Consider the following 15,665-nt stretch of genomic DNA (forward strand, 5'->3'; position numbering starts at 1 on the left):
ATTTACCCCTGCGTCAAAAAAAAAGTGACGCTAATGACTCGATGAGAATTCGCGATGACAACCATATGACAACTAACGTGCTTGTCATAAATTTATAATCATGACTCTCTCCCTGATTTTTCGTGGATTTTCCTGTATTACCAATAAGGTTAGTAGTAATGCGATATTTATTTATATAAAGTTTATTTTATTTCAGTTTTTAAAAATTTTGATTTGCATTTGTCTTTATACTGTAGCTCATATACCTGTGTGGTATAAATTCTAAACAAATATCTATCTTTCTATTATGGTAAAAATAATTTATTTGGTTTAGACCTACCTCTACTCTACCATATACATTTGTGGATGTCAAGACTCTATTTCTAAATTCTTGGTGACGGGGTGCTCAATAAAACAGGATAAGTATTTAAAAACATTTTATTTTCTTCGCATTACAAATAACTTACAAACGTACGAGTTTACATTATTCATTTGTACAAACACTTGTATAAAACTTATACATTTGTATTGCTTTTTCCATGTATTTCCGTAGAAGAGTATTGATAGGTAGGTAAAGTACATTTTAGCAGAAAAAGAAACAGATCTTATTAAGGCATAAAGAACCTCAGACGTAAGTTAAGAAGAACAATACCTAAATTCAAAATTGTTTTGCAATTGTTGAAAACTGTGAAAAAGAAAACACTTTTAGTTTGTTGTTAAAAAAAATACAAAAAGTCGAAATAAGTAAAAGTAGGATAAGCGTTTTAATTAAATTATAAATCATGCAATTAAAGATTGACAACATAACTAAACTAAAATTACATTAATAATTCAAAAACCTACTTAACATAGTTACAGGCGATTTAGTTCAAGGCAACTTTAATACTACGTACGTTATATTACTCTTACATTATTTACATTTGAACACACGTCATCAAACTGTAATACAAAATAATACAATTATTTGTACTTATCTCTTTATCATACATTTTTAAACTAAGTTAACTTATCCGAAGTGGCAAAGTGGGATATGTCTTAACATATAAGATATGGTTACGTACAAAGCGTTAGATATGTTATTATAATCCAAATAATTTAAAGCTGCCATTTAAATATACTTACGAACCAACCTAGAAAAATAGACAGAATTGCATACTCCAACCTTTTTCTCTCTATTTCTCTACATAGGGCAACATAAATATTAGAGATGCAACGGATAGTTGTTTGGCCGGATACCGGATACCGGATATCCGGCCTGGACACTGGCCGAATATCCGGTATCCGGCCGCCGGATATTCGGCCGACGGAACTATACCTACATTTCGGTTTTTCAGGTGCGCATTCTGCGCAGGTTTGATCTGTTTCCTAGAAATGTTAGCGCGGACGCATTTCTAGGTTCGAAATGAGTGCGCTTGCAAGTCAGTGGAATGATTAAATTGTTTTAAAATAATAAATAAGTACAAGTATGACCGTGTTTGTTTCTTAAATCCAATTTGTTTACTTCGAAATCAAGCAATGTTACTATCCGGTATCCGGCCGGATAGAAGGTCACTATCCGGTATCCGGCCGGATAGTAAAATAATGGCCGGATAGGCCGGATACCGGATAGTAACCGGATATCCGGTGCATCTCTAATAAATATATAGGCCACACATTTCGTTAATGCTAACTTTTGCACGAAAGACGTTTTAGAGCAAAACCACGTAACTTAAGCCTTTTTGCGAGACGAAAACCCACCCCTTTAATCCATCATGAGGCAAGGTGCTGCCAACAATAGGACGTCACATTTAGAAGCGATTACGTCCAAATTACACGTCGCCTATAAATTTGTCAAAATTGTCAATGGGCAAGCCTTTTATATAGATACGCATAAGCATACGATCTGACAGCGGCGGCGAATTTTAGAGATGAACTATTGTATGCTTTAATTTCAATACAATAAGTATTAAAATTGGTCAATTTGTGTTTGATGGGCACGAGTCACAACATGGTTAGTGCAACACCTGGTTTCCATTTGCGAGCAATTTGCCAAAAGCAAAGCTGTTTCTATTACTAAGGAAGACAATGTCCTTGTTTGTCAGCTACGGAATCAAAAAGGCTGTTTTAAAAATGATTTATGTATTACACAAAAAAAGCTACATAAATCCCTTATTATTAAAATGTATTGGCAAGCAAAACGTGTAGATTGTGATTGGAAAGATGGGATATAGTTTTACTTTCTTTTACCCAAATAAAATTGAACTAAATAGGTCTCATGAAAATTAATATTTAACTTTTATCTTTGTGTGGGCTTTCCGAAAAATATATTGTACTTATTACGGTAGTGTTATTCCGTAGCCGAGCTCTAGTTTCTATCTGTTACATTGATTACAGTTCTCCTTAACTATGGCGTGGGATAAAACTATCAAAAAGTCAGTCTTTCGATCGGAGGATGCGTGAGGAAGGTCCAGGATCACGAGATGATGCAGTTTTTGTCGTTCTGCGCATTCTTTCTCTGTCTTTCTCTCTTAGCACAGGCCACGGCGTCATTGGGCACGTAGGAAATTCTTACACCACCGTAAGCTCGTCTCGTCGGTAAAGTATAAGACTCAGCCGATGACGAAGACGAGGAGCATGTACTGCAGTAGCTGCTCGCGTCATCGTCTCTTACTTTCTCTTTCCTTACAGGCTCGTCAGGCTCAAACGCTTGGTTATCATCACCGCAGAACCTTACAGTTCTCCCTCCTCTAGGTTTCCTCGGGGAGTTACCGTCTACTAACGTAAGTTCAGGCATTGAAGAAGAGTGCCCAGGGTTTACAACTTGCGCGTCCACAGGATGCGGCGGTCTCCAATCTTCGGGCGGCTCTTCCTGTGGTTCTTCAGACGTTGGTGTGGGTTGGATCTGGTGTTCGGTCATAGATTGTTCTAGACGCAGATCAGCTAGAGCCCTGTCGAGGCTGAGGCAAGCGTGCGGCGGCGGTGGGTGCGGGGGCGGTGTTTCTGGTGCCAGTGACCCACTGGGCTCAGAATCCGCGTCTATATGTGGCGAGGGTTCTCGCTGCGGCGTCACAGGCGGGGATGTGGGAGACGGTGGTCTGCGGGGGCGGGGCGCGCGCGGGGGGCGCGGGCCGGGGCCCGAGGAGTCGGAGGGCGTCGGCGGTTCGCCCTTTGAGCACGCTATGGAGCAGAATATTGCTCCTTTCCGGGGTAGGAATGGACGACCTGGGGGACAAAATAGTTATGTAGACCTTAACTTCTTTTAATTTATAAATAAAATGGTATAATTGTATTAAGTAGGTATCACAGTTAGTGATGCTCCTTTTCAGGGTTCCGTACCCAAAGGGTAAAACGGGACCCTCTATTACTAAGACACCGCTCTCCGTCCGTCCGTCCGTCTGTCACCAGGCTGTATCTCACGAACCGTGATACCTAGACAGTTGAAATTTTCACAGATGATGTATTTCTGTTGCCGCTATAACAACAAATACTAAAAAGTACGGAACCCTCGGCGGGCGAGTCCGACTCGCACTTGTCCGGTTTTATTTAGTGTCACAATTAAGTCTGGTAGCTGATGGTATGTTGTCAACTTGTTCCTCAATTCCAGCAAATTTTCAACGCTTTTACTCTACACTACGGATATAATCGTACAGATATCGTTAATGACACTAACCTAGCAAGCTGGCTCGGCAAGTATGACACGCGAAGCAGCGCTCAGTAGCGTGCCAATGTTGTCCTTCATGCGACATCTGCCCCTGGTCCACGCCGACCGGCTCTCCACAGGCATCGCAGTACTCCGCGAAGCAGCCATCGAAGCAAGGCAGGCAGTACGGGCGGGCCTCGCGCATGATGTAGCGCTGGCCTCCGAGCTGGCGGGAGCACTCGGCGCACGCGAAGTGCTTCATGTGCCACGCTCGGCCTTCGGCCTCCGTGCATTCGTCCGCGAGGATTATCTGCGGATGAAGATTACGGTGAGTTTGATGTTTGTTGAAGACTAAATTAGGTGGATTTTAGTAATGAAATATTAGGATTAAAAAAACAACGTAGTATGGACAAGTTAGAGAGTAATATTTTGAAATATTTGGAATATTTTGTGAGGAATATTTTTTATAGATACGTTGAGAGTGATACAATAAACTTTTAGTGATACAATAAAGTTTTAGGTTAGTGGGAAAAATTTGCCCAAACCCGTAAATGTGTCATATTAAACCTTTAATATTAAAATTAGGTACTAAGGAATTTTAGGAACTCACAAACATAATCAATATAACACGGAGGCAAATAGAAGTTTGTTAGACGGTAAACGGCAGTACTAATTAATTTTATTTAAGTTTAAGTTAACTAAGCTAGCTGTTTTACTAATATATATGTTCTTGGGGAATAATAATCGTATCCCATCATCTCCACCACTTTAAAAAAAAAGATTATTAATTCATTATTTTGGCAGTAAAGCTTTAAACTGCCATACTGTAACCACATATAGTGATCGTATCGTAAACGGAAAGCACCGTAACGTAACAGGCATCGTTCAATCATCTAAAAACTGACGACTCCAGCCAAATCCGAACTTTCCCCACGACCCAAACCAGTTCCTTCTAATTAAGAATCTGGAGACTAATTGGGCATTCAACGTGCGCCTGGGCAGATGCTGTCGACCCCGCACTTATTTCTATTAAAAAGCACTAAGTTTTCTTAAGCGAATTTATTTATATCGCTTTCCAAGAGCAGCAATCCATACAAACCAGTATAAATGTGCCGTGATAAAGGAAGAATTGATATAGATCTTGAAGATACTCTTATACTGGTTAGTGATGTTAAAGATGGTTGTAACAGTGAAGATCCAACGGCGCTTACGTCGTTGTGAGCCGACTCGTGCGCACAATACCACTGGGAGTCTCCCACGGGCCTCAAACTTATGTTTGTTCATGTTCATTAGTGAAGTTTCCTCATATTAATATTTAGAACGGTACATTTGATGCAAGTGTAACAGTTGTCAAGACTTCGTTGCAATTTTGAGTTTAATTGATTATAACGGGTTTGCGTAACTGGTGTCATTAACACGAATGCAATCAGGTTCTGGCAATTTTATTATAATAATACCTCATATATTAACACTTACTTAAGGTGGAAGTGAGTAATGTATCTTTAATTTTTTTTTGTTTTAAACGATAGGTACTACCTTTCATATTTTTATTGTCAGATTTATTATTTATTTTAGGGTGAGGATAAACTAACATATATATTTAAGTAGGTTTACTGTACTTAACTAACACTGTAATTTGGTCTGAATTAAATACCTATATATGATTGATTAATAGGTTGAAATTTGTAGCTAGTTATGGTTATTTTTAATATAAAAAAGCTATGCTATTTTATTCAGTTTAAATGTTCGCATTATTTGTTTCGTGATTCTACCTACTATCAATTATATCACTTCAGCGCAAAGGAGTTAATGTGATTAATCAAATTAATAATAGCATAAAAATCTTAGGAAATAGCTACTTACGCCATAAAGTACCAAAAAAGTTTTATAGATATACAAACTGCGCACTATGCACAGTAAGTATGCCCCTAATAAGCAACAAGATATAAGAATTTTCTTGAGAAGTATTGGCACAGCAGGATTAGGTACGAGTATAACAAGTCGTATGACTCAACAGATAAGTGCGTCTTGTTGTTTTGCCGCTAATGTATCAATCACTTTATCGCATAACTGCAGTTATTTTATAGGCACATAATATTGTTTTATAGTCTATCAGGTTTAAATTTTCTTAAATATGCATCATCACAGTAGGAAGCTGACAAGTACTGTACATGTACAAGGGGCATCTTCTAAAGTACTTATAATCGATTTGACTCCATTTCTGCAAAAGTAGTTTCATGTGATTTAAAATGGGTGATCTACGGGTTTCTAGTTGAACTTTGTTTAGCAATATAAAATTGTATAGTTAGATGAAGAAAGTTACCTACAGTTAAACCTTCGTAGTTAAAGAAGGTTCTGTTTACAGTAGGCTCTAATTATTTTATTATTAATTCATTAAGCATATGATTAAGTATTAGACCACGAAACAAATTATTTTCCCCGTTAAGGAAGAGATCCCAACGTAACTACCTCCATTTTCCAAGTTATTAAAAAGGTAATTCATCCCGCGTAATGTTATGTATGACCTCTGATTCAAGTGTTCTAATCCTCGTCTGCCGGTATTCAACTGCGGCCTGGGAGCCGTCAAGATGCCACATTGTCTGTGCCACAATAACTACACCGTCTAACACACTACCGTATTATATTAATATTTATGTTGCTGTGCAAAGATAAAGCTTGCTATTTTTAGTGTTTATTTTACAAACGCTTGACATTTTGAGTGTTCTGTAGCAAACTTGACATTTTGAGTGTTCTGTAGCAAAAAACCTTAAATAGAACCAATTATCGATATCGATACCAAACCATTACAATCATGACAATAGATGTTGACTCCTCCTTTCATTGTCTACTTACAAAGCTTTTTCATTAATTTTGATTGCAACTAGGTACTTAAATAAATTCGACATTTTGATACCGACTTAAGTCATTCTGACAATTATTACATCGAATAATACCTACATCAGTTCATTTTATTGAGCACTATTATGATATTTAAGAATAACTTATTGTGATATGTGATAATTCATCAGTTTATCAACCTCGGTAAAGTTTACTTGTCCTTGCACTATTTAAACGTGAAACCAAATTGCACCCGTCAAGCCGTGGTGTGATTAGATTTATTAGTATAGATATAGAAGCTTGCAACTATTGGAGCAATGTCCAACATTGCCACTGCACATATTTGGGAGTTTTCAGAAAATAGTGTAGCCTATTAGGGCGAGTAGTTAAGGAAAGTCAATCGCTGTCAGTTTTGTGTCGAACATTATCCACGGAATCTATATCCCCGGAATCAACTTTTCGCCTTTATTTACATTGTAATATCGCTTAAAGTTTATGAAATGAACACCAAAACCAAGCATTTAATGAAATTTTTTGCTTAATAATTATTGTCATAAAACTTTTCTTAACAATTCACCCTAATTGGGTAGGTTCACTATTTTCTGAAAACTCTCATTTACGCCTTCTTGCAAGACTTTGCATGTAAGTACGATGGACTTACTCGTATCTTTATGATACGGCAACCTTGGCCATTACATCATTTAACTAATTATACAATTGCTAGGGCCTACTGTCGTTTACATAACTCGACACACACGACACGCAGGACCGGAGGAATTTCTGATTCATTTCATTTGTTGAAATAACGGAAAAGGTCATTTTTATATCGTCTAAGATAACATAAACGTGCCTATTGTTGGCAGTGTTAGGAAAAACGTTATGCTTAGATAAGGAATGTCGCGGACCAAGACGGAAGGTATTTTTTAATACAGTTGCTCAAAAAGTGCTACTTTACGTAGCTGTTTAGCGTGCGGAAAGTTGGTTATCTCGAACTAGTGCTTTTTACTTTTCCAATTTTTTTAAATTTATACTTGTTCCAATTCACGACTACTTATTGATGAGTGTTAATATTAGTTTCCTTTAAACGTCGTAATCAGCATAAAAACCTACCGTAAATGTAAGAATACGAAAAATATTACATATTTCATATTTAATTACTTACCTCTTCATCATTATAACACGTTTATTTTTTAATATTCAATATTGAAAATTCCGTTCTTAATAAGTTGACTGAATGGAACGGAATAGCTGCCAAACGCCCATAGATATAATATACTTAAAGACGACGTCTAACCGAGCTGTCACTGTTACCACTTTTGTTTAGTGTACGATTAACAATGTTTTTCTTATTTTTTCGCAACTGTATTAAAAAACGTCGTTCGATACACGTGCGGAAATGTCATTCTTCACTCGTCCCGAGTCTTGCCACTCGCCTGCGGCTCGTGGCAAGATATCTCGGTACTCGTGAAGTAATGACATACCTTCCGCACTAGCATCGAAATGTACTATAATGTACTTACTTATTTAAAAGTATCTAGTGCTTGGTACGAGTGTATATTATATATATAGTCCTCCATATCTTCTCCGACAACGGTACCTTTTAGTACAATTTTCTCTGATGAGCAATACATGGCTTGCAAAACGGATCTTCGTTTTATATAATATATCTTATTGCACTATACACAATAAGGTTTTACACGTGCTTTTACTAAGTATGTAAAGTTTAAATCAGTCATCCTCGTTTCATGTCCAAATATATTTTGCACTAAATGGCCGCTTATAGCAATTATATTACAACGCACACGTACCTACAGCTTTTACTTGGTATATCCGGTATGGTGGACTAGTATCAAAATTTCAAAGAAAAATTTAGGCAAAACAACTTCCAAGTTGCATTTATAATCGTATTCTTGTCGTAGTGCAGTAAAATAAGACCGAGACAACAAACGAATAAAGACATCGACTTTTCAAATATCAAGCCAAATTGTTTTACAAAGTACCGAACCGCCGTCATTGCCAAAAGTGAAATGTTAATGTAACGGATGCAGTCCAACTCTCGTGGCCTTATGGCTGAGGGAATAAGGGCTGAAGTGGGTTGGCAGTGCGCTTTAGTAGCGTTCACCCTAGTGCACTTGTCGGTAGGGTTGCCAAAATACTATTTTCATATTAATCACACCGATCACAAGTACTCGTAATATAATCAAGACGATCGGGTGTTAAAGAAAATTAAGAATATTTATGGAATTATTTAACTGAAAGATTATTGTATTGAAACTAAATATTCTATTTAAGAGATGATAAGAGCTAATATTCTAATAAATGGGTATAGTATAAATTGAATATTTGCTAGTCACTGCCGATATCTATACGAAAAAATATGACAGTGAGAAGACAGTATAGCACAGCAGTCTATTCGAAATTTTATTAGTACTTATGTATTTTAAAAGCCCAATATATATTTATGTCGGTTCACGATTGTGGTGATATATCGGCCACCGTTACATTAAGCTGTGCCAGCCCTGCGTGTGTCGGGAGGCCCACGAGACGAGACTGATGGCGGCGCGACACGCGACGCTGATTTACCGACTATCGGCTCAATCGATACCGCCGAATATACACTATTACACGCATATCGATACCGCCGAATATACACTATTACACGCATATCGATACCGCCGAATATACACAATTACACGCATATCGATACCGCCGAATAAAGTAAGAGCGGTTACAGACTTGTGTTTTTCTGCGCGAGTACGGTTGTTTCGGCCTTACGCTTTTACACGCGCGCTATATATCGCTACATCTGGTCTGTACGCGCCTACTATACACGCGCATCCAAAAGCGTTGCCGGCATTTAAAATGGAAGTACGCTATTTCCTCTAAAAAAATTTATTCTCTAATATAATTGTACGACTGCAATAGTTAACCCATTCAAATATTATTTCGTGTGGATTTTTTCGGATTACGATTTTTTTATCCATTAAAAGGTCAAGTGCACTGCAGTCTGAAACTTGGCAGGCTTGCGCCCGCAGTGAGGCAAGGCCTACCGTCAAATTTACTTCTTCACCTTCGCTATTAAACTGATGTAGGTAGGCGGTATTTATGTTGTTAATCTTTATGTAGATCTGTGAGCTACAGCGTTTTGTAGTTTTAGATCTTTTGTTTATGTCTCTTTGTTGCTGAACACAGCTTGTAAAATTTAAATTTATAAATTAAACCCCGATTCAAGATATCACTTATTACAATGGCGCCAAGTTTATTTCGAAAATTTTTGGCACAAAGTTTTTACTTCCAAAATTATGACATCTGTAATTATGCATCAGGTAATTAAATGGTTGTTTAACCCTATCATAAACTCTTCTCAATACTTTGCCACAGCAAACACAAAAGAAACGTAACAGCCATTCGAAATCTCATTCAATTATCTACCTTATTCTCACGCAATAAATTCCAAATTCAAGCTGGTTTCCCAATGCGTGATACGGCTGTTTTGCGTGTTAGGGCGGAACTCTCCCCTGTATCAATTAGACAAGAATTTGCAGGGCTCGTAAAAATGGCCGCTTCACATGCAATCGTCTGGTCTACATTGATAAATGTAACCTGTTTCTTTACACTGCTGGGTAATATTTCCAATTTATATGTCTTTTGGCACGTCATGAACTTCGTTACTAATGTTACCTATATGACTTAATTTGATAAGTACCGTAAAACCACCCTTTTTTTGACGGAGTGGGAATGCATTTACGCACGGTGTGTGGGACCCCTAACTAGAGTCCAAAAGCTACTATGATCTAAAATCTAAATAAAACTCGAATATCCGATTCAGGGGGCATGCACAGCCATCTCGCTCACTCTTACGCTCAGTAATGGCTCCTCTACACGATGGGCCAGCGCCGGCCACTCCGAGGGGCCCATTTATGCGTTAGAGGGAGCAAGTGATATTGCTATCTCATTCTACCGCATGGCTGCGTCCCTTGGAGTGGCCGGCGCTGGCCCATCGTGTAGAGGAGCCATAAGAGTGAGAGAAGAATCTACAATTCTACACCCATGGGGCCTTAAGCCCCCTCTTAAAATCATTCCGCAAACCAGCATTTTCCTAACAAGCCTCCACCTATACCCGTAAGGTCATGAAAAGTGGAAATGTCGTGGCCGTTATCGGCCAGCGGGGTCATTCACCCCATTATTTGGACGCTCGTATTTTTACCAATTAAGTGGCCATTTTCCTGGCTCGCTCATAATTGAGCTAATGATTGTTAACGGGGAATTCTTTAGCGTAATTACCTATTAAGAAATGCGTAAGGAGTTTGGGTGGCTTGGTATTTAATTTACGTGCAGTGTAGTTGACTTTTATGTATTTTAGTTTATGATTTAAGAATGCTTTGGTTATATTTTTATTTAATCTTTATGTATTGTACGAATGGCGGATGGCGGACTTAACGCCTTAAGGCATTCTCTACCAGTCAACCATAGGGCAAAACAGAAAAACTCGAATGTGGGTGCAGTAAGAAAAATATTTCAGAAAACATAACAAGTAACTATTAGCAATTTCGGTTACCTATGAGGACTTTTTAGAAAAATTGATCAATTTTTTTTGGAAATATTTAAAGTTCATTGTATTTTACTCAGAATAATAAGTACCTAACCTAGGTAATCGTAAACTAAGTATATAAATAAATAAGAATATTTATTTCGTGTAAACGGCAAAACAGGCAAATTCCGTACGGAACGTTCCGTGGTCGTGTTTGTCGACGTGACAGCGTGACAATGACAATGTCTGCATTTGTCTCTTTCAATCGCTTGACACTTATTTTTATCGCGTGGATAAAGTGATAAAAAAATGTGATCGCCGCTGGTCATTTATTCGATATTTTAAAGATCTCCGCAAGTCTATTATGGATCGCTTTATCCACATTTATCCATGTGATAAAACAACTGTCACTCTTTAACTCTGCGGGATAGAAAGAGACGGACACCGTTTTATCACGCTTTCACGTAGACAAATACGACCATCATATCCGTACTGTAGTAGGTACCAGGGTCTCATATACGAGGTACTTTCCATCTGCAGACCTCCAGCTTGCCTTCATTAAATAACAAACCGCAACTTATTAACTACTTATTGTTACAGTATTCACACCTGCCGCCAAAGCCTATGTTTTCGCGAACGTGCTGCTTGCACATATCATTACATCTGCACTATTGATCAATAAAAATGGGTTATTTTGTATGAAAATTTCCTGCCAAAGCGAACCCTTTCGATAGCTCTTGGGTATACATGCAGATCACGTAGGATAATTATCGATGGTATCTTCACGGCCGATAGATTAGAGTTGAATGACCTTTTTATCGAGATCTCTAATTTTATCTTTATCACCATATCCATCAAACGTGATGTTTTATGACTAGCTACCTCCCGCGGCATTGTTCGCGTAGTGGTCTATCCAGAAATTTAAAAATCTATGGAATTACATATTATCATTCATATATTTGCCTTATAATATAAATCATAACCCACTAACCCAGACAACGAAATACACATAGGGATAAGTTCGCCAAAGTACATTGTACATAGGTTTTTTGTTTTTATTGTTCTTAACCTGTCTTATGGTAGAAAAGTAAAATAATACAGCCAATAATAGTCAATAACGCTCTAGACTTTGCATAGGTACGGTCAGCCAAGAAAGTGGTCTACCACTTTTCGACTCTATCATCTGATTGATTGACCACTTTCTTTGCTGACTGTACGTCTGTCTATCTTCATTTGTTTACTCTAGCGATCTTCGCTCACAGGTTCCTCCAAGATTTCAGTATCAGATTCTATCCATCAGACTAATATTTGTGTTTCTTCTAAGTATTTTCTCAAGCACTCAGAGCACTTTTCCAAGCTAATGGAATCGAACTCCGACCCTCGACCCAGAAAGCCCTCCCGGTGCTTAAGATCGTAAGATATTGGAGAAATCGTGACGGTTACGACGTTTTAGTTGCAAGAAATTAGCCGTTCATGCTCCACGCGAAACGATTGTAGGATTTGAATGATTGATGTGTTCCGTCCACTGCGTTCGAATTGTGGGTTCTGAAAAATTTGGTTGTAGCAGTTTACAGATATGAATATAATAAATATTACGTACAGCTCTTGGACCACAGGTAAACGACAGTAGAAAGAAATACAAAAAGTTTCAACACTCGAATGATTTATCGACCAACAATCGATTTTGCCACATAGGCTGCTTAAATCATACATTTTCTGAACGGATTTGCTGAAACACTGGTCGGGTTGTAAGAAATACGTGCAAGAAGCTTGGCGGTCGTTATCAGTTGCATCGAATACCATTTGTTTTGAAAACGTCGCCAAAAATTTTTAAAAGCCTTTTTTGGCAATGGTATTTTACATTTGTGGAATAAACACTTTCTTAACACTTTTTGACCATACGGTCTTGAAATTAGCATGTTCCTGTATTTAGGGGTCATTTCAGGAATGCTGTTCCGCTTCGTTGCCCTTACATCGTGCACATTGTTAACTGACAATATAATTATATACTTTATTGCAAAAATATAAGACCCATCAGTGGTCAGTAAAAAGTGTAGCTGTTTGTACTATCGTTGAATCAATGAATTAACCACTTCTCAACCTTATTTCAAAGATATAAGCCCCATCAGTGGTCACAGTCAACCGCGTTAGTTGAACAGGCGGCTCGATAAGACTGATTTATTGGCCAACTGGTAAACGGTCGATTTTGGCAACCCTAAGTACTTAATGTTGGCAAATTTGGGGTAAAGGTGGTTGGAGGGTTAAAAGAGCGTGACGAGGCATTGCAGCAGGGGCGGTAAATAATGTCAAGACATGCGAATTCCAGAACGAGACAGTGTATAAATTATGCATCGGAGTTTAATCGGAGAGAGAGAATAAAGTAAAAGTAATATTCTAAAACTTTTTTTGCTTGGCTAGTGTGAGAGTTACTAATAACCAAATTGCTGACTTGTGTTTCGTTTATGCCTGGGGATAAAATATTTTTTTGTAAAAGCCTTTTTTTATTTTTTTTAGGTAAGTATAACACTAGCATTAAGTAGCACGTTATCTTTTCGCGGATTAGCAAAGTAATATTTTTGGTTTTAATTAATATGGATTTCCGCAAAGTAACGCTTGATTCTATTCACTAGAGGCATTTTAATCCAAATAAAATGTTTAATAGTTAAATTGTAATAAATAGTATTCTATATTTAATGAGCCTTGAAAAAAGCTTGAAAAAAAAAAGTTTACAAAAATTTTTTCTCTATTGCCTTTGCCAAAGTGAACTGGACAAATTCGTCAAAAATCAAATGATAACTGACTGACGGAAGTATTCTTGTTACAATTGATCAATTCAATTCAATTGCACCGCAAACACGAGAAATGAACTTCAGCATGAAATTACCGCAAACGGGAGCGCCATTTCAGCTTCGAACATCTTTTCTCGACTTGATGTTGACTTGTGTTTATTCACAATACATCTCGGTCGGACTAACTACGTTAAATCCAATTAAACTTGATAATTTAAAATGTGAAAGTTTGTATGTTTAGATGTATGGATGATGTAAAGTTGTAAGTATACTATAGAAAACACCCATACAACCATTTCCAGTCGCCGTTACGACGCGGTGTAGACACATCTTGTGTCGACACCGTCTGTTTCGGTCACAATTCCAGTCGCAGAGTCGTCGCCGTGTCGACACAGTTACCAGAAATGGGGAAGGGTCGACACATGACACAAAGTGACATAAAGTGTGGTCGCCGTGTGCACACATTGTTACTAGTTTGCGACTACTTTATGCCAAAATCATTCGTTCATTCGTTCATTTTGTTCCTGTCAAATGGAAACTGTCAGATGAAAAAATAGTTAAATAAAAATAAGTGACATTAATACGCCATCTCTAAAACGGATTACAAGACGTAATTATATATTGTTTGCATTTATATTACAATAGGACTGAAATTATTATGGGGAATTAAACTGCTCGAGTGATTTGATAAACTAAGTGTAATATAATCAACGCGCCACCAAATTGTTTTAGTTTAGCCGGAAATGAAATTGTTTACTTCTCAGTGCCTGTGTTCATAAATATATTATTTGATGCATTTTTAGTACTTAGATGCGTATACTATACTTAAATAACAGAAATAACGCTTTACATACTACGTAACTTGTTAATTATGATGTATAAATATGGTTTAAGGCTGAGAAATATTGCAGTCACAAAGTAGTCGCAAATGTTTCGACTTTGTGTCGACTCTGTGTAGACACATGACACGCGCTGTCAAAAGTAATAACAAAGTTACTGGATTTGCAAAATGGCTCCTTGTGTTCATTTGTTTTCAGATATTCTCAAAGTGTAAAAATGCCGTGGTCAGAGATGGGACTTAATAGATTAACTGTTTATTCGACTAATTAATGGAATAAAAAAAGTTAATCCTCAAATATTAATCACGATTAGTTTAGTCGACCTAACATAGATTGAAATTGAATTAATCTGAATATTAATTGAATAAATTATCGACTAAATCTCGGTTGGAAGTTGACAGGGGGCCATTTTTGTACGTAAAAATAATAGAAATGTCTTGCATGCAGATGGTAGCCAAACACTTTGTCATAAAAGTCGAAATGGGTGTCGATTAGGTTTTAGGGAGTGCCGATTTCGAAAATGATGACCATTTTGGAATCCAAAATGGCGGCCATGCACTGTGTCATAAAAGTCATCATGGATGTCGTTTTATACGTTTTAGGGGGCCCCAATTTTGAAAATGATGACCATTTTGGATTCCAAGATGGCGGCCATGCACTATGTCATAAAAGTCGTCATGGATGTCGTTTTATAGGTTTTAGGGGGCCCCGATTTAGAAAATGATGACCATTTTGAAATCCAAAATGGCGGCCATGCACTATGTCATAAAAGTCGTCATGTGTGTCGTTTTATAGCTTTTGGGGGGCGCAGATTTAGAAAATGATGACCATTTTGGAATCCAGAATGGCGGCCGTGCACTATGTCATAAAAGTCGTCATGGGTGTCGTTTTATAGGTTTTGGGGGGCGCAGATTTCGAAAATGATAACCATTTTCGATTCCAAAATGGCGGCCATGCACTATGTCATAAAAGTCGTCATGGATGTCGTTTTATGGGTTTTAGGGGGCCCCGATTTAGAAAATGATGACCATTTTGTAATCCAGAATGGCGGCCATGCACTATGTCATAAA

At 37.7% G+C, this 15,665-nt stretch overlaps 1 protein-coding gene across 2 annotated transcripts in view; it reads right to left on the minus strand.

The window, feature by feature from the left end:
* Positions 1-1,582: 1,582 nt before the first annotated feature.
* The window catches only part of LOC134671689 (protein prickle-like), a 209,489-nt gene continuing 195,406 nt past the window's right edge, over positions 1,583-15,665 (minus strand). For both annotated transcript variants that reach the window (XM_063529508.1, XM_063529507.1), the window contains exons 8-9: positions 3,629-3,908; positions 1,583-3,180 (exon numbers count right to left, since the gene is read on the minus strand). In XM_063529508.1, coding sequence (XP_063385578.1) covers positions 2,432-3,180; positions 3,629-3,908 — 1,029 coding nt within the window. In that variant the 3' untranslated portion in view covers positions 1,583-2,431. The remainder of the gene's footprint in view (positions 3,181-3,628; positions 3,909-15,665) is intronic.

The sequence above is a fragment of the Cydia fagiglandana genome, chromosome 16, assembly GCF_963556715.1.
Source record: "Cydia fagiglandana chromosome 16, ilCydFagi1.1, whole genome shotgun sequence".
In the NCBI taxonomy this organism is placed as follows: domain Eukaryota; kingdom Metazoa; phylum Arthropoda; class Insecta; order Lepidoptera; family Tortricidae; genus Cydia; species Cydia fagiglandana.